At 43.2% G+C, this 25222-nt stretch overlaps 1 protein-coding gene across 1 annotated transcript; it reads right to left on the bottom strand.

The window, feature by feature from the left end:
* Positions 1 to 569: 569 nt before the first annotated feature.
* LOC141105399 (uncharacterized) lies at positions 570 to 24197 on the bottom strand. Its single transcript, XM_073595265.1, has 5 exons — positions 24082 to 24197; positions 23614 to 23752; positions 12276 to 12950; positions 7755 to 7805; positions 570 to 786 (listed from the first exon to the last, which is right to left on the bottom strand). Exons 2-5 carry the CDS (start codon positions 23651 to 23653, stop codon positions 653 to 655), a joined length of 900 nt encoding a protein of 299 aa, XP_073451366.1. The 5' UTR covers positions 23654 to 23752; positions 24082 to 24197; the 3' UTR covers positions 570 to 652.
* Positions 24198 to 25222: the final 1025 nt, after the last annotated feature.

Genomic DNA, 25222 nt, shown 5'->3' with positions numbered 1-25222 from the left:
TCAGGTAGGTCAGTGTAGGGATCAGGTAGGTCAGTATAGGAATGGGGTAGGTTTGTGTAGTGGTCAGGTAGGTTAGTGTAGCGATCAGGTAGGTAAGTATAGGAATCAGGTAGGTTAGTGTAGTGGTCAGGTAGGTTAGTGTAGCGATCAGGTAGGTAAGTATAGGAATCAGGTAGGTTAGTGTAGTGGTCAGTGTAGTGGACCCTCAGACAGATCTGTGTGTGATAGCCTGCATTGGAAGCCGTAAGAGAGATTTGGGGTCTAACAGACCCCAAATCTCTCCATAAAGAGGACCTGTCACGGCCCATGCTATTACAAAAGATGTTGTTCATCCCTTGTAATAGCAATAACATTGATCAAAAAAAAGTTACAGGTACAGTGTTAAAAAAAAATGTAAATAAAAAATAAATAAAATAACAAAACAGTTTTTTAAAATAGGTATCAGTAATTGGTATCGGCGGGTACTTGAGGAAAAGTATCAGTACTCGGTCTTAAAAAACTGGTATCGGGAAGGTGCAACCCTAAAAAATGCATACTGTAACATAAACACAACATACATTGACGCATGATTTAGAAATACTACAAACTAGTTTATTGTAAGATGTACTGCCTTCTATCTTTCTGGTTGACATCAGGAAGAAGCATATTCATTTTATAAGCCAGTGACTACAGGCCAATACAATTGCAGCACGGCTATCCAGGTCACCAGCAGGTCGATAATTAAGAGTTTGAAGACGATTATTCTGATGGCCAAGACAAAGAGGAAATCTTGCTTCACACGAAGAGCTAAAGAAAACAAAAGAGTCATTTAATATAAATTCAAGGTTTTTAATATCTGTGAACAGTAATTCCATGAATTTAGAATCATAAAGCAAAGTTTCCAGTATAATGCTGTTTTATTTAACTTCTAAGTTACCCACCTCCCTATATATTTAAAGTTGAACTCCAGGCCAAACCTTTTGTTTTTAGTTTTGTATAGCAAGAGAAAGCATTAGATCCCCTGCCAGGTTTTTATTGCTGTCTGGTGACAGTGCGATTAGCTCATTAGTAAATTTCCTGTAGATACATTTGGGGAATGCACTCCAGAGAGGAAAAAACAGGAAAGTTACATCGTTACATAGTAAGTGAGGTTGAAAAAAGACACAAGTCCATCAAGTCCAACCTATGTGTGTGATTATATGTCAGTATTACATTGTATATCCCTGTATGTTGCGGTCGTTCAGGTGCTTATCTAATAGTTTCTTGAAACTATCGATGCCCCCCGCTGAGACCACCGCCTGTGGAAGGGAATTCCACATTCTTGCCGCTCTTACAGTAAGGAACCCTCTACGTAGTTTAAGGTTAAACCTCTTTTCTTCAAATTTTAACGAGTGGCCAGGAGTCTTGTTAAACTCCCTTCCGTGAAAAAGTTTTATCCCTATTGTGGGGTCACCAGTACGGTATTTGTATATTGAAATCATATCCTAGTGAGCTCTTGGCAATGTCAGGGGAGTCACTGGGACAGGAAGTGAAGGAAAATCCCACAGACAGGGACACAGACAGTAGATCTTACCCTTCTCTACTTTAAATAAAAGGTATTAAAAATATTATTTGAGCTATCTTCTGCTTTAAAGTGATCTTGTACTTTGTCAATACTAGGTAATTTACCAGGTTTGCTTCATGGGAAGCACCATACTTTATTTGCCATCCCTAAGTGTCCCTGCTACTCCAATTTGCCATCAGAGAACCAAGAAATACCTGGTACCCCTGGAAATGGGAAGCATGGGACACTCCTTTTGCCTCTCCAGCATCTATCACACAGGGTGGGGAAGTGGGGAAGATTTAGCTTGTGTTAACCACTTGAGCTTCGGAAGGTTACACCCTTCCTGACCACACCATTTTTTGCAATACGGCACTGCGTTACTTTAACTGACAATTGCGCAGTAATGCAACGCTGTATCCAATTTTTGTTCTTTTTTTCCCACAAATAGAGCTTTCTTTTGGTGGTAATTGATTGGTTTTTATTTTTTGCGCTATAAACAAAAAAAGACAAATTATTTTGAAAAAAAAAACAATATTTTTTACTTCTTTGATATAAGACATACCCAATAAAAAAAATGTAAAAAAATCAAATTTCTTCATCAATTTAGGCCAATATATATTCTGCTACATATTTTTGGTAAAAAAAAATCCCCAAAAGCGTATATTGATTGGTTTGCGCAAAAGTTACAGCGTCTACAAACTATATATATATATATTTTTTTAAACTTTTTTTTTACTAGTAATGGCGGCGATCAGCTACTTATAGCAGGACTGCGATATTGGGGCGGACAAATCGAACACCTAACTGACACTTTTGGGGACCAGTGACACTAATACAGTGATCAGTGCTAAAAAAAATATGCACTGTCACTGTGCTAATGACACTAGCAGGGAAGGGGTTAATATCAGGGGCGATCAAAGTGTTAAATGTGTGCCTCGGGTGTGCTTATTCACTGTGGGGGAAGTGCTTTGACTAGGGGAAGGCAAAGATCCATGTTCTAGATTAGCAGAACGGACAGAGTGACAATCTTCCTCGTTTACATAGACAGATTGTCATTCTGCCTGTGTTTAGCGCCCTGGGGTTTTGTCAGGGAGCTCCTCGCCAAATTCCTTGTCAGGAGTAGCTACTGTAGTTAATTATTAGGGATCCATTGACTTCTCCCTAATTTTGGCCTGGTTGTACTTTCCTCTTCTACCACCAGGTGGCCGGGCACTTGGAGATATTAGACTGAGAAGGACAACTGAAGGTCAGGTTATGGGTATATGGGGTATCTCAGCCAATAGGCAGGGATTTTGTTGAATCCCTTTGGCCTCCTGGGAGAGCCTATATATTCGGGTGAGGTCAGGTGATCCAGGTTCTTGTGTGCCACCCAGACCGTCATCTCAGTGGACTGGTGTCGTCTACCCCAGGCTGCTAGGCCGGAGATTGGGCCTATCCTGGGGGCATCAGGCTGACAGGCTGTGTGAGGGCCTATCCAGAAGTAAGAGGGCAGCGCAGGGTTGGAACTGCGGCTTGCAGTCCAACCAAAAGTGACAGTTCTGCCGGCCAAAGAACCTGTCATGGTCGGAGGTAGAAGGGAAGCTGTTGCCACTAAGGGACAAATCGCCTTTACCGGGGACCACAGTGAGTAACTGAAGCAAGTAACGGAGCAGTATTCTCACCGAACGAGCATGGTGGAAAATCAGAAAACTTCAGGCGGTGATCAAGTCAGGGACCCAACCAGCGGAGGTGATGCTTGCAGAGCAGCCTTCTGTGCCAAGCTAGGGACAGAGCCGGTCAGCAGTGGTGAAGCTTGAAGGCAGTGGCGGAATTACCAGGGTCCCAACAGTCGCACTTGCGACGGGGCCCTGGCATTCCATCACTGTTGGGGGGCCCAGCGGGGTTGCTATTCACACAGCTCTGAGTGGAAAGCGTGTCTCTCATGGAACAGCAGCACAGAGACACCGGCATTGACAGTTCTCTCTCACGCAGCTGATCTGCTCCCCCTTCTCCCCCCTCCCCTCTCCTGTGTGTGCTCCACGGGAAATGTGAGCTTGTTAGCTTCACACTTGACTGCGCGTGGAGCACACAAAGGAGAGGGGAAGGGGAGAAGGGGAAGCAGACCAGCTGTGTCCTCTGTCATCCCATGCGAGAGAGGACGCGTGGAGAGGGAAATAGGACTGTCAATGCCGGTGTCTCTGTGCTGCTGTTCCATGAGAGACACGCTCAGAGCAGTGCTGTCCTGAGAAGGCAGACGGCACTGATGAGCACTGATAGGATTCACTGATGAGCACTGATAGAAGGCACTGATGGGCAGAGATAGAAGGCTCTAATGGGCACTGATAGAAGGCACTAATGAGCACTGATAGAAGGCACCAATGAGCACCGATAGAAGGTATTAATGGGCACTGATAGAAGGCACTGATGGGCACTAATAGAAGGCACTAATGGGCACTCATAGAAAGAACTAATGAGCACTGATAGAAGGCACTAATGGGCACTGATAGAAGGCACTAATGGGCACTGATAGAAGGCACTAATGAGCACTGATAGAAGGCACTGATGGGCACTGATAGAAGGCACTGATGAGCACCGATAGAAGGCACTGATGGGCACTGATAGCAGGCACTAATGGGCACTGATAGAAGGCACTAATGAGCACCGATAGAAGGCACTAATGGGCACCAATAGAAGGCACTAATGGGCACTGATAGAAGGCACTGATGGGAACTGATAGAAGGCACTGATGGGAACTGATAGAAGGCACTAATGGGCACTGATAGGAGGCATTTATGGGCACTGATAGGAGGCACTGATGGGCACTGATAAGAGACACCGATGAGCATTGATAGGAGGCACCGATGGGCACTGATGGGAGGCACTGATGAGCACTGATAGGAGGCATTGATGGGCAAACTTAAGGGGCATTGATGGGCACTGATAGGAGGCACTAATGGGCACAGATAATCTGCATTGATGAGCACTGATAGGCAGCACTGATAGGAGGCACTAATGTGCACTGATAGGCTGCACTGATAGGTGGCATTGATGGGCACTGATAGGTGGCACTGATGGGCACGAAAGAACATTGATAGGCAGAAATCAGGCAGTATTGATGGGCACTGATGGGCAGCATTGAAGAGTACTGATAGGTGGCACTGATGGACGCTGTTAGGCGGCATTAATGAGCAATGATAGGTGGTGCTGATAGGCAGACTTGATGGGCACTAATAGGCGGCATTAACAAGCACTGATGGGTAACACTTGTAGTCGGAATTGATGGGCACTGATAGGCAGCATTGATGGGCACTAATACAGTCAGGTCCATAAATATTGGGACATCGACACAATTCTAATCTTTTTGGCTCTATACACCACCACAATGGATTTGAAATTAAACGAACAAGATGTGCTTTAACTGCAGACTTTCAGCTTTAATTTGAGGGTATTTACATCCAAATCAGGTGAACGGTGTAGGAATTACAACAGGTTGTATATGTGCGTCCCACTTTTTAAGGGACCAAAAGTATTGGGACAATTGGCTGCTCAGCTGTTCCATGGCCAGGTGTGTGTTATTCCCTCATTATCCCATTTACAAGGAGCAGATAAAAGGTCCAGAGTTCATTTCAAGTGTGCTATTTGCATTTGAAATCTGTTGCTGTCAACTCTCAATATGAGATCCAAAGAGCTGTCACTATCAGTGAAGCAAGCCATCATTAGGCTGAAAAAACAAAACAAACCCATCAGAGAGATAGCAAAAACATTAGGTGTGGCCAAATCAACTGTTTGGAGCATCCTTAAAAAGAAAGAACGCACCGGTGAGCTCAGCAACACCAAAAGACCTGGAAGACCACGGAAAACAACTGTGGTGGATGACCGAAGAATTCTTTCCCTGGTGAAGAAAACACCCTTCACAACAGTTGGCCAGATCAAGAACACTCTCCAGGAGGTAGGTGTATGTGTGTCAAAGTCAACAATTAAGAGAAGACTTCACCAGAGTGAATACAGAGGGTTCACCACAAGATGTAAACCATTGGTGAGCTTCAAAAACAGGAAGTCCAGATTAGAGTTTGCCAAATAATATCTAAAAAAGCCTTCACAGTTCTGGAATAACATCCTGTGGACAGATGAGACCAAGATCAACTTCTGCCAGAGTGATGGGAAGAGAAGAGTAAGGAAAGGAACTGCTCATGATCCAAAGCATACCACCTCAACAGTGAAGCATGGTGGTGGTAGTGTCATGGCGTGGGCATGTATGGCTGCCAATGGAACTGGTTCTCTTGTATTTATTGATGATGTGACTGCTGACAAAAGCAGCAGGATGAATTCTGAAGTGTTTCGGGCAATATTAAATGCTCATATTCAGCAAAATGCTTCAGAACTCATTGGACGGCGCTTCACAGTGCAGATGGACAATGACCCGAAGCATACTGCGAAAGCAACCAAAGAGTTTTTTAAGGGAAAGAAGTGGCATGTTATGCAGTGGCCAAGTCAATCACCTGACCTGAATCCGATTGAACATGCATTGCACAAAACTAAAGGGAAAATGCCCCAAGAACAAGCAGGAACTGAAGACAATTGCAGTAGAGGACTGGCAGAGCATCACCAGGGATGAAACCCAGTGTCTGGTGATGTCTATGCGTTCCAGACTTCAGGCTGTAATTGACTACAAAGGATTTACAACCAAGTATTAAAAAGTGAAAGTTTGATGGATGATTGTTAATCTGTCCCATTACTTTTGGTCCCTTAAAAAGTGGGAGGCACATATACAAATTGTTGTAATTCCTACACAGTTCACCTGATTTGGATGTAAATACCCTCAAATTAAAGCTGAAAATCTGCAGTTAAAGCATATCTTGTCCGTTTCATTTCAAATCCATTGTGGTGGTGTATAAAGCCAAAAAGATTAGAATTGTGTCGATGTCTCAATATTTATGGGCCTGACTGTAGGTGGCATTGATGAGCACTGATAGATTACACTGATGATTGGGCACTGATTATCACTGTAAACAATTTACTGACATTCTTGACAGTTAACAGCAGTCCTTTCCTAAAACAGACACAACGTGAGAGGAAAGGGCTGCGGATAACCAGAAAGTCTGTTTACATGTGATCAGCTGATCACCTGGTAACGGGCCATTGTGATTATGCTGGATGCATGTCCCAGGGGGCATGCGGGAAGCACGGTTTTGGGAGGATGTCCATGGACACCCTCCCAAAATTGGAAGCCCGGGGCTCGGATGGAAGGGGGCAGGGGGGCCCATAATAGTTTCTTGCACGGGGCCCTGAAGGTTCTAGTTATGCCTCTGCTTGAAGGTATCCGGAGTGCCAAGCTAGGGACCCAGCAGGAAAGCGTGGGTGATGCTTGAGGGAGATACTACCACAAAGGCCTTTGAGGCGCTCATAAGATTCAGAGTCAGTGGATCAGAGGGTCTAGTGAGAGACCGGGAGTTCAAGGGGCTGAAGAACTACAAGCAGAAGTTCTAGTACAGCTGAGAGAACTGTTACTTTGAGTTAGGAACTGTTTAACTACTGTTACCATAGGAGACAGCAATTCTGCACACGCAGAAGTGGCACCTTGCAGTGGCCTTTCCCTGTACGGCTGTCCTCCTGTTGAAGTCTCGGAGTCTGCCATTTGAAATTGTAACTACTTAAGGGTGTCCTGGCCCTAACCCACTTTCCCTTGCAAAATATAAAAAAGGACTTCAAAGAAATAAAACCTCTTTTACATCCAAGAAGTGTCTGGCGCCCAATGACTTTTACCACCTTTGCACCCACTATGCCTCACAACCCACCACATATTGAAGGATGTCAACTATCTTTGGCCTTGAAGGTTCTCATTAGGCTAAGATTCTGCTACATGTGTCTTGTGTAATTGGCGGGTGGCGGCGGACATCGAGTCCGCGGTACCTGCTGCTGGGTTCCAGCTGTGTAGAATCACAAGGAGTTGCCAGTGGCGCACATGTGTGTGCCCCAGACCCGGAAGTGTCAGATCATGTACTAGATACGTGATCTGGCGCATAGCGGCCTCCCTGCCACAGTAAATGTACAGTGGGTGGTCCGCAAGTGGTTAAAGTTTTGACTCTCAAATTCAGCAAGAACCATGTGGTTGTCCACACAACTGGCACCTGTACATGTTGAGAATGAGGAGTATGTTCTATTTTTTTTTTTTTAAAGAGAGGGAGAGACTTCCATAACATTTCTGCAAACTAAAAAAAAAAATGACGTATTGAGAACAAAAGAATTTCCATACCCAACGCTGTAGAAAAGTCTTCATCATAGCACAAGGAGCGACTTGATCTTCCTGGAAACAAAAAATGTTAGAGTAATATCTACTATTTCTGCTTTCATGCATACAAGCCTTCACAATGACTGAAAAAATTAGGAATGCAGCTGCAAGAGTTTATAAAGGCTCCCACAGGTAAAAAAGGATCACAAGGATCACCACAATAGAATCTTCAAGGGATATAAGAAACCAGAGATTTAACTTTTTGGCATTCACCAAAGCGAATATATTCAACTTGGTTGAACACAGTTGTGTTACTACAAACCTAACAAGCAGTTACCTACTGGGGTGAATTTACAAATACTGAAGCAGGCAGAACCCGAAGCAGCTGTTCATAGTAGCCAATCAGCTTTTATCCTTAGTTGTTTAGCTGAGCGTTGAAAATTAAAGCTAGAAGCTGATTGGTTAAAAGGCACAGCTGCACCAGATTCAGTCAGCTTCAATTTTAGTAAATTCCCCTCGGTGTGTATTTTCAGATATATTGAAGGCTCTTTATTAAGGGGAGCTTGACTTCAGGAGTTGAAGGTGAAAGTTGTAGATTTGTGATTCAAGAATTAAACCTTTAAGAATGTGTTTTTCAGATATTCAGTGAATTCATTAGGTTTAGATTGAAATTATAATGTATTTTCAGTCCATCCTCCATTGTAGGGGACATTATGTATCTCATTTCAAGCAACTAGAGTTAACTCAAAAGTGGAACTTCCGCTTATCTGTCTCCTCCCCCCTCCGGTGCCACATTTGGCACCTTTCAGGGGGGAGAGGGGAACGGTTACCTGTTTTTGACAGGTACCATTCCCCACTTCCGGGAGACGGGGTCTGAAGTTCTGCCCCCTCTTCCTTCCTCCGCCGCCAGACCAATTAGAAAGCGCAACACACATGCACGGTAGGGAACCGGCTGTGAACCCGAAAGGCTTCCCTTACCAGGAATGGTAAGGGTTCCCTTACCAGGAATGGTGGCAGCTACACCCGATAGCCGATTCAAAGATCGGCTAGGGTGCCAACATCGCAGGCTCCCTGGACAGGTAAATGTCCATATATTAAAAGTCAGAAGCTGCAGTATTTGTAGCTGCTGACTTTTAATTTTTTGTGGGGGGGCTGGACCTCCTCTTTAAGTCAACAGCCACAATCGAAATGCATTTATTTCAGTGGGTTGGCAACATACTTTGATCTAAAAGTCAAAGTAGCTAGACAAGCAAATGTTGGCCAAACAGCTGTTGCATCCAAGGAGATGCAGCCACTATTCTGTATTCTGACAGCAAAGGGTGCTGGCTCTCAAAATACAGTAGCTGACAGGGAAGATTTGTCCATCCATGCTGTTTAGTGTGGATATGGGAAATTGATAGATTTTTACAGTGTATAGCCAGCTTTATATTGTAGAAATAAATGGTAAAATAACCACATGTAACACTGCAAAGCAGGAAGCAGAGGCTGCATATGTAATTAGCAGATATGGATATGGTTGCCCTCAAAGACTAGGCAATGATTACAATACAGTATATGTTAATAGTACAAACCTCAGCAAACATACTTGGCACATGTGACTTCAGCAGGAAAAGCTATTGGCTGGTTTGATTTGGCCAGCTATAGAAGCAGATGGCAATAGAAGCAATGCTAGTGCATAGACATGTATGACCATACTATATAATTGTGTAAGACAGAGACAAGAAAGAGCATATTATTGTTGATTATTCATTTTCCATTAGTCTGTTGCCACCATTGGACTAATAAAATAGAGTTAACTGCGCTAACCCCTCATGATGTGTGATAGGGTATATGTGAAGGAACACCAAATTAAATGTGAAAATATATATAAATCCTACAAAAATGGATTATCACAACAAAACCAATTATAAACAGTCCATAATAAGTGCATATGAATGAAAAAGGTGCCAAAAGCACAAAATAGTGAAAAATAAATATATAATGCAAAAAAAGTCCTAGGACCGGAAAGGAAATCTTCTAAAGAGATGGGACGAGTCCCTGATTAGCTCTTCATAGGGATCAGTGAATGAAAGTGGAAAATGGGAAAAACACCCCTTGCAGTGATCCTCCACCTTTAAGAGTACATGCTTACCAGATAGTAAGCTCAACAAGCTCGTAAATAAACCAAGGACCCGATAACCAGCAGGTATTGGAGCATCCCTCTGTTAGCGTGGCAGATGGCAGGCAAACCAGGTATATGCAGGACCTTGAATCCAGATAATCACCCAGCATTAGGACATCACTCAGGCAATATGCCGCAGGCATACATGGAGAGGGAGGGGGTTGCCACAACCCAAGTCACAGACATAGGAGCAAAGAAGAGAAGCCCATAGCGTAACTCCGTACAAATAATGTATTAATAACAAGTAGAAAACTTACATTCAGCATAAAAAGAGGAGCAAAATCGCCGGCCGGCTGGCGAGCGCCCGTTCAGAGTGAAAAGCGATGACGTTAGAGCGTCAACCTCCCGACGTACGTTTCGTCTGTATCCGACGTCGTCTGGGGAACGGGCGACGCTCTGAGTCATCGCCATTATATAGACAAATAAAACCACGCCTCAATGTGATCTCCCAAAGCCGCAGGCGCATGTGTCGAATCCACAAGAACGGTCGAAAACAGACCGTCCACGTAGCAAACAACCATCTTAACTGGTAAAATTAAAAAGGGGGAAATGTAAGTAAATATGTTAACCCCATATAGTACGAGCCAAACTAAAAAATAATTAATAATAATCAATAGGTGTTCGGCCATTGGAATAGAAAATATATACCCACATAATAATAGCAGCATAGATTGGCTATAAGACAGTATAACGCCATCTTGTGGGGAAAATGAATTTAAAAGGATGAAAAAATGAAAATTTATTTAAAAATAATCATAAAAATATTCAAATGAGAATAAAAATAAAAATAAAAATGAATAAAATAGGAAAAAATGAAAATAAAAGAATATTATAAAAATAAAAATAAAAATAAATATTAAAATAAAAATAAAATGAAAAAACTACAATGGTGTTAACACTGTCTTCTATCAATTAGAAAATGTAAACCATATATGTATAGACACATGAGATAACGGCACCGAGAAATCACATCGAGTTTACATAAATCTAAAAATGAACTCGAACTCTATAAAAAATTTTATTTTTATAATATTCTTTTATTTTCATTTTTTCCTATTTTATTCATTTTTATTTTTATTCTCATTTGAATATTTTTATGATTATTTTTAAATACATTTTAATTTTTTAATCCTTTTAAATTCATTTTCCCCACAAGATGGCGTTATACTGTCTTATAGCCAATCTATGCTGCTATTATTATGTGGGTATATATTTTCTATTCCAATGGCTGAACACCTATTCATTATTATTAATTATTTTTTAGTTTGGCTCGTACTATATGGGGTTAACATATTTATTTACATTTCCCCCTTTTTAATTTTACCAGTTAAGATGGTTGTTTGCTATGTGGACGATCTGTTTTCGACCGTTCCTGTGGATTCGACACAAGCGCCTGCGGCTTTGGGAGATCACATCGAGGCGTGGTTTTATTTTTCTATATAATGGCGATGACTCCGAGCATCGCCCGTTCCCCAGACGACATCGGATACAGACGAAACGTACGTCGGGAGGTTGACGCTCTGACGTCATCGCTTTTCACTCTGTACGGGCGCTCACCAGCCGGCCGGCGATTTCGCTCCTCTTTTTATGCTGAATGTAAGTTTTCTACTTGTTATTAATACATTATTTGTACGGAGTTACGCTATGGGCTTCTCTTCTTTGCTCCTATGTCTGTGACTTGGGTTGTGGCAACCCCCTCCCTCTCCATGTATGCCTGCGGCATATTGCCTGAGTGATGTCCTGATGCTGGGTGATTATCTAAATTCAAGGTCCTGCATATACCTGGTTTGCCTGCCATCTGCCACGCTAACAGAGGGATGCTCTAATACCTGCTGGTTATCGGGTCCTTGGTTTATTTACGAGCTTGTTGAGCTTACTATTTGGTAAGCATGTACTCCTAAAGGTGGAGGATCACTGCAAGGGGTGTTTCTCCCATTTTCCGCTTTCATTCACTGATCCCTATGAAGAGCTAATCAGGGACTCGTCCCATCTCTTTAGAAGATTTCCTTTCCGGTCCTAGGACTTTTTTTGCATTATATATTTATTTTTCACTATTTTGTGCTTTTGGCACCTTTTTCATTCATATGCACTTATTATGGACTGTTTATAATTGGTTGTGTTGTGATAATCCATTTTTGCAGGATTTATATATATTTTCACATTTAATTTGGTGTTCCTTCACATATACCCTATCACACATTATGAGGGGTTAGCGCATTTTTTTCTTTGTTTTTTTCCCATTGTTGTGTATATTGCACATTTGAACTGCAGCTCTTGTTGGTTTTTTCTAGCGCAGTGTTTTTTTGTATAATAAAATAGAGTTGTACCTCATTGCTCTTACTTTATTAGATATTACTGTAACAAACAATTAGGAAATAAATTACCTGAGAGGATAATATCATTAATGTCAACACTTTCAGCTTGAGCTAAAAAACAGGAGGCCGCTGAGTCCCATAATTTGAGGCTGTCGATTGGTAGACTTAAATGGGCAAAATTCTGGAGATTTCCAGTTAATACAGGTTGACCAATGTGAATATTGAGGTCCTGTTGAGAATCTGAGGTAAGGGAGCCAGCATTGTTGCTCTCAGTTAATTCTGGTGTAACGATGAGACCACTTTCACGGAAAGGTGAAGGAACAAAATTACGGACCTCTTTGCTAGAAGATAAGGAGGGCACCGCAGAATGAAGAGGCATATTCAGTGAAGTAAAAGGGGCAATGATGGGCAGCCTCTTAATGGACAAAGATATGGAAAGTTGAAAGCCAGCATTCCTGGTAGAAAAAAATGAGGAGGGGCCCCCAGGAGATGGAACTACAAAAACAGGAGGTTGATCATTGCCGGATGAATAGATGTATTGTTGGGTGGAGGATGCCGGCATAATGTTCATTTGAATGCCATCTAAGGTCCTTTTATTCGTTTCATTAACATTTGATATCCACACTGTGAAAATAGCATCTGGTCTGCTGTTCACCAAACATACGAGATTGACCTGATTTAGCCCATTGTCCAGCACACTCCAGACCACAGTCATTGTAGATGGGAGAGGTAGTGTCCAACACCCTAAAAATGAAAGAAACCTGTTCATACTGTGGCTACCAGACAGTTTTTCTGAAAAAAAATGCTTTAGGTGTAAACTAAATTATCATTAAAAAGCAATAGATAAAAAGCAAGGTCCATTCCATGCAGTTCACTACATTTTGTACTACTTACTGGTCCTCCACTATGATGAGGAAGATCTGATGTCCCTGGCCATTTGGTAGGTTGCACAGGCCCCTGTATCCAACTGTGGTATACAAGAGACTTAACTGCTATCTTATTTCAGAAAAATGCTAATTTTATAGGGAGTTTGAAGGACTCTGGGGACACTAAGGTAGGCTCTTCATCAAAGTGGGAGGCTTGCCTTGGCCTCTTTTGTTGCCAGTCTTTCTATGCATGTTTTACATAGTTTGTAAGGTTAAAAAAGACACATGTCCAACTAGTTCAACCTATAGAAACAAAAGTAAATTTGTTTTTGCTGGTTTTCTTTAATGCCATTTTCCCCAGCAGCACATGCTCACCTTTCCCTAAAGTGTTACTAAACCCACAGCAGCTGCAGGCGCCTGTTACTACCCTGACCCGTCTTTTACAGCCAAGACGTTCAGGAAAACATAGTGCATATGGAGGACCTGGGGGGGATTAGTTCACCTTTACCAAAAAACTGACAATACAGCATTGACTACAGTTGAATAATAAAAATGAGAAAAGAGAGAAAAGGAGGGCGCACCGACCTAGTGCATTACCACTGGTAAAGCTTAATTAAAGCATAAAACAGCAAAATATATACTCACAAACGAGCATGGATAACAGGCATTGACATTACAGGTACGCAGTTCTGAACATTGACAAATCAGGACCTGACGTCAAGTGGATATAGTGATGGCTGACGCGTTTCAGGGGAGAACCCCCTTCCTGAGAGCCCAATGGCGACCCTAGGGGGGGGCCAGAGGGGGCCCTGACCCCCCCAACATTATGCTGTGCCACACCATGTGCCCCCCCCCCCCCCCCAAAAAAAAAAAATTTTTTTTTTTTTTTTTTACAAAAAATCAATGTCTAAGAGGGAGAGAGTCCCCAGTCAGCTCCTGCGGGTGATTCCTCCCCCCTCCCCTGCTCGCTGACACTGCATAATGCGAGCGTTCACACAACCACGGCCGCCTGATCTGCTCCTTCACCTGCATCCTCATTGGCAGGGAGAAGAGCGAGTTGCAGGAAGGACTCCACCAGGACTTTCAGTTACGGAAAAAACAGACTGATTTCTCCCGTCCTTAGGACAGGAGGACCAGCCTGTAAATTCCAAGAGATGCCAGACCAGAGCTGTCAATAGCAGGGGCAGGACAGCAAGAGGAGGCTGGGGAACCCCACAGTGGCAGAACACCAGGGCCCAGAGGCAAGACAACCTTTGCAACCCTGATAGTTCTCCCACTGCTTTGGATCCTTATATTTTCTTGATATGCTGGTGACATATATCTCTTGTTTTTTGCCACCCTGGGGGACCCCAATACAGTAGGAAGGGAGCTCACTGCAGAACATGTGAAAGGGCCCGTTGTGGGGTCGTAGTAAAGGGCCCCAGGATATATATATATATATATATATATATATATATATATATATATATATATATATATATATATATATATGCATTTTATAGTTGCCCCCCTACTTTTGTCCCTGTCCCCCCATGTGCCCCCCCTAAATTTGAAAGCTGGAGACGCCACTGTCAGAGCCTAAGCGGGCAATGGCTGCTCACATGCACAGTCTCCTCTATATATGTGTGTCTGTGCATCCCAGTCACCACCAGCACCCACCCACACAAGTCACGCCCACCTACACAAGTCACGCCCACCTACATTGTAGGGCCCTCCCTGACTGCACCCAATCGCTAGAATGTAACACCATAGGGGTTAAGGCCAGTGACCCCATACATGCATGGCCAGTGATTAAATTGGTAAATAATCATAGTCCTAATGAACTGGTGGAGAATACATGGGGAGGCTGTTTAGCCTCCCATTCAGAGGTGGTCAGGCATAGAATCTACCTGTACCACCCCCAAATCTGTTGCATATTATGGGGATAGTGGGGTGAACCATACCAGATGGAGTGGCGCCTTCGGTCGCTGTCCTTCGCCGGTGGAACACACGCCGCTCCGATATCCAGGAAGTGCGGGTGTATCTGCGTTCCACCGGTGAATTCCGGCCAGCTCAGGCGTTACTTTCGCTTATGCGCATGCCAGAGGATTGACGGCGTGTGCAGAAGACGCGTCCGGAAGTGCGGGTGTATATGCATTCCACCCGCTACTTCCGACCGCTACAACGTAGGCACTCACTGGAGTAGTAATTTAGTGGTAACCCCGCGCAATGGACGTAGGTGAGAAATTGGTTTAGAACTGCTGCCTCCACAGATGCAATCACCACCTAAGGTGGAAAAAGCTGAGCTGTAAGGAAGTTTCAAGTGTGGGTGTGGCGCTGTTCTAATTGAGAATTATAACTCTATAATGACTCTATGGTACCATGCTGAGCTCACCTTTAATGGGTGAAAAAAGTAGTGTTGGTAGTTATGAGTGTCTGTGGCTCAAAAAAAAGAGGGGGAAGGGGAAGGGGGATGAAGGGGTGGGAAGGAAAAAAGGGGGGGGATCAGTGACTGGTACTTGAAACAAAAATATGAAGAGATGAAGAGAAAAAGATGAAGAGAGAAGCGTCACACAGCGGGAGCCTCCCATCCAATCATGGATGCGGAGCGGCCCGAAAAGAAGATGAAGAGAAGAAGATGAAGATAAGTAGATGCAGCGGAGGGAGATGCCGGACGAGAACACAGGAGAAAGAAGCAGAGGATCGGAGGAAGAAGAAGATGGAGTAAGAAACCGAAGGAAGATAGAAAATAGAAGAAAGAACATAGAAGATAGAAGAAAGAAGAAGCATTTAAATAAAGGGATTGTCAAAAACTGTCTCTTGTCATTTTTAAGATTTTTGACAGTTTTTTTGTGAAACGGTAGGCCCTTACCATTTCACATGGGGGGGGGCAGGGATCTGGGGGTCCCCTTGTTAAAGGGGGCTTCCAGATTCCGATAAGCCCCCCGCCCGCAGAACCCCACAACCATCGGCCAAGGGTTGTGGGGATAAGGCCCTTGTCCTCAACATGGGGACAAGGTGCTTTGGTGGGCTACCCCAAAGCACCCTCCCAATGTTGAGGGCATGTGGCCTGGTACGGTTCAGGAGGAGGGGGACGCTCTCTCATCCCCCCTCTTTTCCTGCAGCCTGCCAGGTTGCGTGCTCGGATAAGGGTCTGGTATGGATTTTTGGGGGGACCCCACGCCAATTTTTTTTTTTTTTTTGACGCGGGGTTCCCCTTAAAATCCATACCAGACCTGAAAGGTCTGGTATGAATTTTGAGGGGGACCCCTACGTCATTTTTTTTTTATTTTGGCGCGGGGTTCCCCTTAATATCCATACCAGACCTGAAGAGCCTGGTATAGAATTTAGGGGGACCCCCACGCCACTTTTTAAAAAAATTTTGGTTCGGGGTTCCCCTGTGGGGAAATCCCATGCAGTTTTTATCAATGAACTTTTATGTGTATTGTCGGACCAGCAATTCATTAATAGTCTTATTAATAGAGTAGTTTTAAATGACTTTTTTTCCTTTGAAATGTCATTTTGCTGTCAGACTGTTCTAAACACGGGAAACATGCGCCTCTTTACAGGCATACTATAGACACCCCCCAGGTACGAAATTTAAAGGAATATTACACTTTTATTGTTTGACGTTAAGCATTATTAAAATCACTGCTCCCGAAAAAAACGGCTGTTTTTAAAACTTTGTTTTGCATTGATACATGTCCCCTGGGGCAGGACCCAGGTCCCCAAACACTTTTTATGACAATACCATGCATATAAGCCTTTAAAATTAGCACTTTTGATTTTTCCCATAGACTTTTAAAGGGTGTTCCGCGGCTTTCGAATTTGCCGCGAACACCCCAAACTGTTCGAACTGGCGAACAGCCGATGTTCGAGTCGAACATGAGTTCGACTCGAACTCGAAGCTCATCCCTACTCAGCACCAGCATTATCGTACAGCAGAAGATATTTCTGAAAGGCTTCCTCTATATGTTCATCTTTGTACTCCTTCTCTTTGAATTTGCTTTTAGGACAAGACTTTGTTCCTCATAATCATGTTTCAGGGTGCACGTCTGCCTAAGTCTACAAAACTGGCCAAATGGGACATTACGAATCCATCTAGGGTGGTGATGACTACGGGCATGAAGGTAAGAATTGCCAGCACTTTTCTTAAAATGGGTTTTTGAATAGATACCTCCAAGCTCGTCAACTCGCAACTCCAGATCCAAGAAGATCAAAGATGTATCATCCACCACATGCCTGAATGAAATACCAAAGGGATTCTCTACACAATGTGCTAGAAACCCATCTAGCTCTTCGTTGGTGCCACTCCAGATTATGAGAACATCATTGATGTATCGTGCATACAGTACCAGTGTTCTTCCAAATGGGTTATTAGCCCAAATGTAGTTGAGCTCCCAGTATCCCATAAATAAATTTGCATAACTGGGAGCGAACCTGGCACCCATGGCTGTGCCCTTCACCTGCCTGTAAATGCCATCCATGTACATAAAATAATTATGAGTCAAAGTAAATTCCATACACTCATAATTATGTTATGTTCATGGATGGCTTTGGGAAGAATAGAGCACTGGTGTGTTGGATTGGGAGGGTACCCGCCTGGTTTGTTGAGATCTTAATTGTAGTATATAGTTAGTACATGTTTTAAATAGATAGCACCTGTGTATTTTTAGCTTAGATTGGTCAGAATGTCAGATTTTTTCCTTGTTATTTTGTAACAGCATATATGTAATTCCATCCAGCCTATTTTCACTTCATGCAATTTATCAGATATTAGCGGGTACATGGCGTCTGAGAGTCCCTAGAAGTTTTTGCAGCACTTATTTGGGTGTTTTATTTAATTTGTTTTTAGATTGGAGGATATTCTAGAGACCGCTACTGGGTGGGGTGTCCCATTTGACTTCCCATCGCTTAGTTGTCGATCTTTAGCCTTTTCGCAATAACCTTTAAGATGTTTTGTATACGCATACGTGCACATGGCTTGTTATGTGTGTATACATGTGCACATGTGTTTTGTCCACCTTTGTACATGGTTTATAATTTTTATGTAGTTTTATGATATATATGTTTTATATATATATATATATATATATATATATATATATATATATTTACTTATATTCTCCCTATGGGGATCGTTAAAAGGCTAAAAGTCCTATTTAAATTATTTTATATAATATATATATATATATATATATATATATATATATATATATATATATATATATATATAATTTTACATCTTTTACAATTATATATATCTATTTTACATCTGGGGACACTTAAATGGCCAATATCAATCGATGTTGGGCTTCGTTGTTTCGTTTCCTGTGTGGTTTTGTGCGCCTCGGTCACCTTACAGCATCTGTACATGCAGCATTAGTCCTCCTTTCCCCCATTCGAGTTATTCTATTTAAGTTCTATTTTTCAACTGGGCCTTTAGGGGGGGTGATTCCTGAGCAGACATCCAGTGTGGGCGTGCTCATTCATTCCAAATGCGCACGCATCCACACACTCACTACTTCAGTGAGTGCCTACGTTGTAGCGGTCGGAAGTAGCGGGTGGAATGCATATACACCCGCACTTCCGGGCCGCGCCTTCTGCGCACGCCGTAAGCGGAAGTGACGCCTAGGCTGGCCGGAACACGCCAGTGGAACGCAGATACACCCGCACTTCCTGGATATCGGAGCGGCGTGCGTTCCACCGGCGAAGGACGGTGGCCGAAGGCGCCACTCCATCTGGTATGGTTCACCCCACTATCCCCATAATATGCGACAGATTTGGGGGTGGTACAGGTAGATTCTATGCCTGACCACCTCTGAATGGGAGGCTAAACAGCCTCCCCATTTATTCTCCACCAGTTCATTAGGACTATGATTATTTACCAATTTAATCACTGGCCATGCATGTATGGGGTCACTGGCCTTAACCCCTATTATGTTACATTTCTAGCGATTGGGTGCAGTCAGGGAGGGCCCTACAATGTAGGTGGGCGTGACTTGTGTAGGTGGGCGTGACTTGTGTAGGTGGGCGTGACTTGTGTGGGTGGGTGCTGGTGGTGACTGGGATGCACAGACACACATATATAGAGGAGACTGTGCATGTGAGCAGCCATTGCCCGCTTAGGCTCTGAGGAAGGGGGTTCTCCCCTGAAACGCATCAGCCATCACTATATCCAGATCACAATCAGGTCCTGATTTGTCGATGTTCAGAACTGCGTACCTGTAACATTGTCAATGTCTGTTATCCATGCTCGTTTGTGAGTATATATTTTGCTGTTTTATGCTTTAATTAAGCTTTACCAGTGGTAATGCACTAGGTCGGTGCGCCCTCCTTTTCTCTTTTTTCTTTAGCCTGTGAATACCCATTATTCTGAGGAGGGCTGCAAGACGGCAGATACTACTGTATGAAGTTGGTCACACCACATATTGAGGAACCAGACACCTGAGCGCAGGAGAGATTTCTATTGTGTTTACAGTTGAATAATGCCTTAGCTACAGGTGTAGGCCATTTATGAACTTGCTGAAGCTTGGCCAAAAAACTCACAGTGATGGCGTCATCCTATCCTGTTTTGTTGATAGGATGTTTCTAAGACACTCTCATCCACTACTGTTCATCCCCACCATCACAGGAGTGAGCTTTCAAACCCCTGCACACGTGTGTTCCATTATCACCTCTATCGTAGCACCATTGAGCTCAGAGCTACCCAGACAGGGGAGAAGGAGGGCATGAAAGTGGGTTTGAATTGGCTGATGGTGTCTAAGCAAAGTCCTAGCAACAAGGTCGAAGGGAATGATTCCATCTCTGGAAGTTTTTCAGCCAGGCATTGGGGGGGTACATACTGTAAATGGCCTACCCCTTTAGCAAGGGCATTATTTTAAAGAGAAGTATGGGATTATAAAAAAAAAACAACCATACTTACCTAGATGGCTAAAACACAGATCCCATCTGCAGCTGTCCCGTGCTGCCTTCCCTGATTTGAGTGATTAAACACTGTTGATCACTCAGCTCTCGGTCTTCAGCCTGCAGAGAGCCAGAGACTGGTAATCACCGTCTCTCTGCTCTTCCCTTCCAGTGCTCACTGGAGCACTGGGCTGTGGAGGGGTCGTGAGCGGCTGGCTCAGGCTCTCAGTGGCTCACTGAGAGGCGGAGCCAGCTGCCAGTCCAGGCATCTGGGTGGATCCTGACCATATGTTCGGCATCTTTTCAGAGCCTGGACCTGCTCAGTTACATCAACTTTAGCCTGCTGTCGGCTAAAAACTGGTCACAGGAGTGTAGAACTAACTGCACTCCTGTGATCCATAGGAAAAGTGTAGCCAAAAAAGCTTTGACTATACTTCTCCTTTAATTTTGGTCAAAGCTGCATATTGTTTTTATCTACAGGCATAACTTACCTGCATAGGCAGTTGTTTTGGTAAAGGTGAACTTATCCTTTAATGCTGTAAATGCATTAAGGTAAAAAATGTTTTTCATTTAGTACTACTCTTATGCCACGTACACACGAGCGGACTTTACGGCAGACTTTGCCCGGCGGACGGGATTTCGTCAGACAATTCGATCGTGTGTGGGCTCCAGCGGACTTTGTTTTCTCAAAAGTTGGACGGACTCGAGTCCGGTCGAAAAGTCCGCTCGTCTGTATGCTAGTTCGACGGACAAAAAGCCACGCTAGGGCAGCTATTGGCTACTGGCTATGAACTTCCTTATTTTAGTCCAGTCATACGTCATCACGTACGAATTCGACGGACTTTGGTTGATTGTGTGTAGGCAAGTCCGTTCATTCAGAAAGTCTGTCGTAAAGCCTGTCGAAAAGTCCGCCGGGCAAAGTCTGCCATAAAGCCCGCTCGTGTGTACGCGGCATTATAATTCCCCTGTCTCTTTGGTACCCTGGCAAGATTCCTCTGCTTAGAATTTCAGTTTTCAACACTGCTTCATAAATTATAAGGAGTTTAATCTTCCTGACAATTTTTTTTTTTGATGATGCTATAGGGAATGCAACAGGGGGAGTAAAACTCCAAGGTAACTGGGGGTGGGATATGGAATGGGGCTTGTGGAAATGGCTAGAATATCTGTCAGGAAGACCTCATTGGAGTCTTTGGCTGGTAGTCTTTATTTCCACTGGACTGCTCTCGGAGTTACAACAATGTTTAAATACTGTACTTGTCAATACCTCTGGCCTGAACTGTGACCTTCTTGTGCTACCGTGACATATCTGATGGAATTGTAACAATTTTTTTTGCCTCTGATGTTTCTTGTACGTTGCTTCATAGTGTATCTGTTGAGCTTACCTCCATTGACTGAAGCCTGTGTGAAGTCGGTTTTGGTAGTAGCAACTGTGGACCTTGGGCCAAATACAATTGGGCGGTAACCTGGGGTGCCATTATGGTGTTGTGGAGCAGGCCTTCCACTTGGTTACAAGCCTATAGATGATTCAATGATTCATCCAACTAGCAACTATCTATTAATTAACATGGGCTCATATGAGATCCAGCATAACCATAAAAGCTGGATGAGATTGTACAAAACAGTGATAAGGTACAGTAAATTTAAATCGTTTAACAGATCTATGCAGACTGGAAACCTGTACACTTTAACAATCTCATTTTCAATTACTTGCTTTACATTTTGAATCAAATTATTTTTTATTGAACATTATTGAATATTTTACTTATACCCAAAACAATATAAAAAAACCTTTAAAAAAAACTTGTTTTACATTTTGACTGTACAATTTTTTAACCACTGAGTTACTGACCCTCAGGGCTTTTTTTCAGCGGGAATGTGGGGCACCTCTATCACTGAATGTATGTAATGGCAAGGGGTGCCGGGAGGTGCTGGAGGGTCTATTGCTGGCTGCTGGGGAATCTGTTATCTCTGGAAGGATCTATTGTTGCAGGGGGACTATTGTTGCTGGTGGGGGATATATTGTTGCTGGGAGGGCTCTACTATTGAGGGAGGGGTGTATTGATGCTGGCTGCTGGGAGATCTATTTTGTTGGGGGGAGGTATTGTTTTTGGCAGGAGGTCTGTTGTTGCTGGGGGGGATCTATTGTTGCTGGGGGATCTATTGTTTGTGCTGGCTGCACGAAATCTATTTTACTGCTTTCCTTGTTATCATTAACAAATTCCATACAAATTACAAATCAGCACAAAATGATACTTTGTTCTGTATTTTCGAAAAGGGAGTGATACTAGGAGGTGGGTAGGGGTGGAACCAAGGGACAGTGCTAGGAGGTGGGTAGGGGGCAAAGAAAAGCAGTGACTCGGAAGGGGAGTACCTGCACCTATTCTTTGCGGAAAAAAAAGCCCTGCTGACCCTTAAGCCCCGGTTCACACAGGGGCGGCACGACTTGCAGGTCGCCTCACTGAGGCGACCTGCACACGACTTCCACGGTGACTTGCAAAACGACTTCTGTATAGAAGTCTATGCAAGTCGCCTCAAGTCGCCCCCAAAGTAGTACAGGAACCTTTTTCTAAGTCGGAGCGACTTGCGTCGCTCCTATTAGAACGGTTCCATTGTACAGAACGGGAGGCGACTTGTCAGGCGGCTAGGTCGCCTGACAAGTCGCCCCTGTGTGAACCGGCACTAACAAGTATGCACTAACACAACACCAAGGCAACTGGAAATTTTAAAACGAGAGGTCAAGCAATAGCAGCCTTCATGTTTCTTTTGTAGCAGGGTTCTTTTAGGCTAGCTCCATACCTATAAGTTGCAGTAACGCACGGTAACGCACAATCCACATTTATATGAGCTGGCATGGTGCACTGGGGTGCCATTCAATGAGAACAGTCACATGCCGAAAATACATCTCCAAATGGCAAAAGCATATGATTTATAGTTTTTAGTGAATTGAGCCTATCATCAGATAGTGTTTTATGCCGCATACACACGGTCTGACTTTTCGGCAACAAAAGTCCGACAGACTTTCGACGGACTTTCGACGGACTTTTGTTGGACTTTTGGCGGACTTGCGGCAGACTTTCTTACGAACAGACTTGCCTACATACGATCACACAAAAGTCCGACGGATTCGTATGTGATGACGTACACCGGACTAAAATAAGGAGGTTGATAGCCAGTAGCCAATAGCTGCCCTAGCGTGGGTTTTTGTCCGTCGGACTAGCACACAGACGAGCAGATTTCTGGGTCCGGCGTAGTTACGACGTAAAGATTTGAAACATGTTTCAAATCTAAAGTCCGTCAGATTTGCGGCTGGAAAAGTCTGCTGAAAGTTCGGGGAAGCCCACACACGATCGGATTGTAAGCCAGCTTTAGTCCGTCGGCGTCCGTCGGACTTTTGTAGACGAAAAGTCCGACCGTGTGTACGCGGCATTACAATTGATCTGTCACATCTGCAAAATTTAGCAAAGCCTGTGCAGTGTGAAGATCTAACTGACTAATCAGAATTTTAATGAATGGTTAAGAGAGGTCCTTACACAACAACATGAGTAAATTACAAATTTGAGAGTTCGGTAATAAAATGCAACTACAACGTACAACTACAACTGCTGAATAAACCAAACAGTCTCAACAGAATTGCACATAAATAATATTATACTTACCATATATCATGAGAAGTAGTAGGGGACAAGCAGAGGACATAGTCTGTACCAGGACATCAGTGGCATGTATTATTATGGAGGGATGTCCTGTTCTTCTGTGAAGTCTTCCGTTAACCCACGTTCACATCTGGAGAGCCACCTGCTGAGAAAACCACCACCACATCAATTCTGACTTCATGAATAATTAGCACTTTAAAGCAGAACTCCAGTGTGAAATGTTAACTGCAGCACTTATACTACTAAATGTCAAGTTTTTATTTTTTTATTTCCTAAACAGCAATTTTTCTATAAATATAGTGGACTTTAGACATACCACACAAAACAATATATTTCCTTAAAAACATTAGCTTTTATTAGTAGCCACCTGTAGTAATTAACAACAATTTTAAAATGTTCTTTGTAGTCAATCAGTCATTGTAAACTACAACCTACAACCTAAACTACAACAACAACATTATGACCACCCACCTAATATTGAGTAGGTCCACCTTTTGTCACCAAAACAGCTCTGACCCATCGTGGCATGGACTCCACTAGACCTCTGAAGGTATGCTGTGTTATCTGACACCAAGCCATCAGTAGCAGATCCAAAAGCTGCACTCCTGCGTTCCAGTGGTATGCTTAGAGGTATATAGTCTGTGAATTCTTCATCAGCGCCAGAGGCCTTGCTGCCCCCTCAGGACAATGGGTATCCTTGTATGCTGCAAAACAACAACAGGAGAAGGGCGCACCCACCTAGCGCATTACCAAAAATACATTTTTATTTAACTACTTCAATCCAGGGCATTTTCACCCCCTTCCTGCCCAAGCCAATTTTCAGCTTTCAGCGCTGTCGCACTTTGAATAACAATTGCGCGGTCATACTACACTGTACCCAAATGACATTTTTATCATTTTTTTCCCACTAATAGAGCTTTCTTTTGGCGGTATTTGATCACCTCTGCGTTTTTTATTTCTTGTGCTATAAACAAAACAAAAGTGACAAGTTTGAAAAAACACAATATTTTTTACTTTTTGCTATAATAAGTATCCAAATTTTTTTTTTTTTTTAAACAAATTTTTTCCTCATTTTAGGCCGATACGTATTCTTCTACATATTTTTGGTAAAAAATATCGCAATAAGCATATATTTATTGGTTTGCGCAAAAGTTATAGCGTCTACAAAATAAGGGGATAGATTTATAGCATTTTTATTAATATTTTTTTTTTTTACTAGTAATGGCGGCGATCTACTATTTTTATCATGACTGCGATATTGTGGCGGACACATCGGACAATTCTGACACATTTTTGGGACCATTCACATTTATACAGCGATCCGTGCTATAAAAATGCATTGATTACTGTATAAATGTGACTGGCAATGAAGGGCTTAACCAGGAGAGGGCGCTGTAGGGGTTAATGGGCTGCCTGGAAGGCTGCGCCATCATATGACGGCGGCCCAGAACAACAGCTGCACCGTCCCGCCGTCATATGTTTTTTTTTTTTCTTTTGATCATAAAGAAAGAAAAAAAAAAAAAAAAGCAACAAGTGTTATATTCACAAATGCATAGCATGTATACGCATATCATAGCAAGTGAGAACAATCGCCTCCAGGACTGTTGTAATC

Source organism: Aquarana catesbeiana, linkage group LG08, assembly GCF_042186555.1.
Source record: "Aquarana catesbeiana isolate 2022-GZ linkage group LG08, ASM4218655v1, whole genome shotgun sequence".
NCBI lineage: Eukaryota > Metazoa > Chordata > Amphibia > Anura > Ranidae > Aquarana > Aquarana catesbeiana.
The sequence above is the reverse complement of the archived record's forward strand: the minus strand, read 5'-3'. Positions and strand labels throughout refer to the sequence as shown.

Coding starts and splice junctions, on each gene's coding strand:
- LOC141105399 (XM_073595265.1), bottom strand. CDS start 23,653: ATGTCCTCTGCTTGTCCCCTACTACTTCTCATGATATATG. Junction 12,951..23,613: donor ACTACTTCTCATGATATATG/GTAAGTATAATA, acceptor TTTCATTTTTAG/GGTGTTGGACACTACCTCTC. Junction 7,806..12,275: donor TAATGATATTATCCTCTCAG/GTAATTTATTTC, acceptor TTTTGTTTCCAG/GAAGATCAAGTCGCTCCTTG.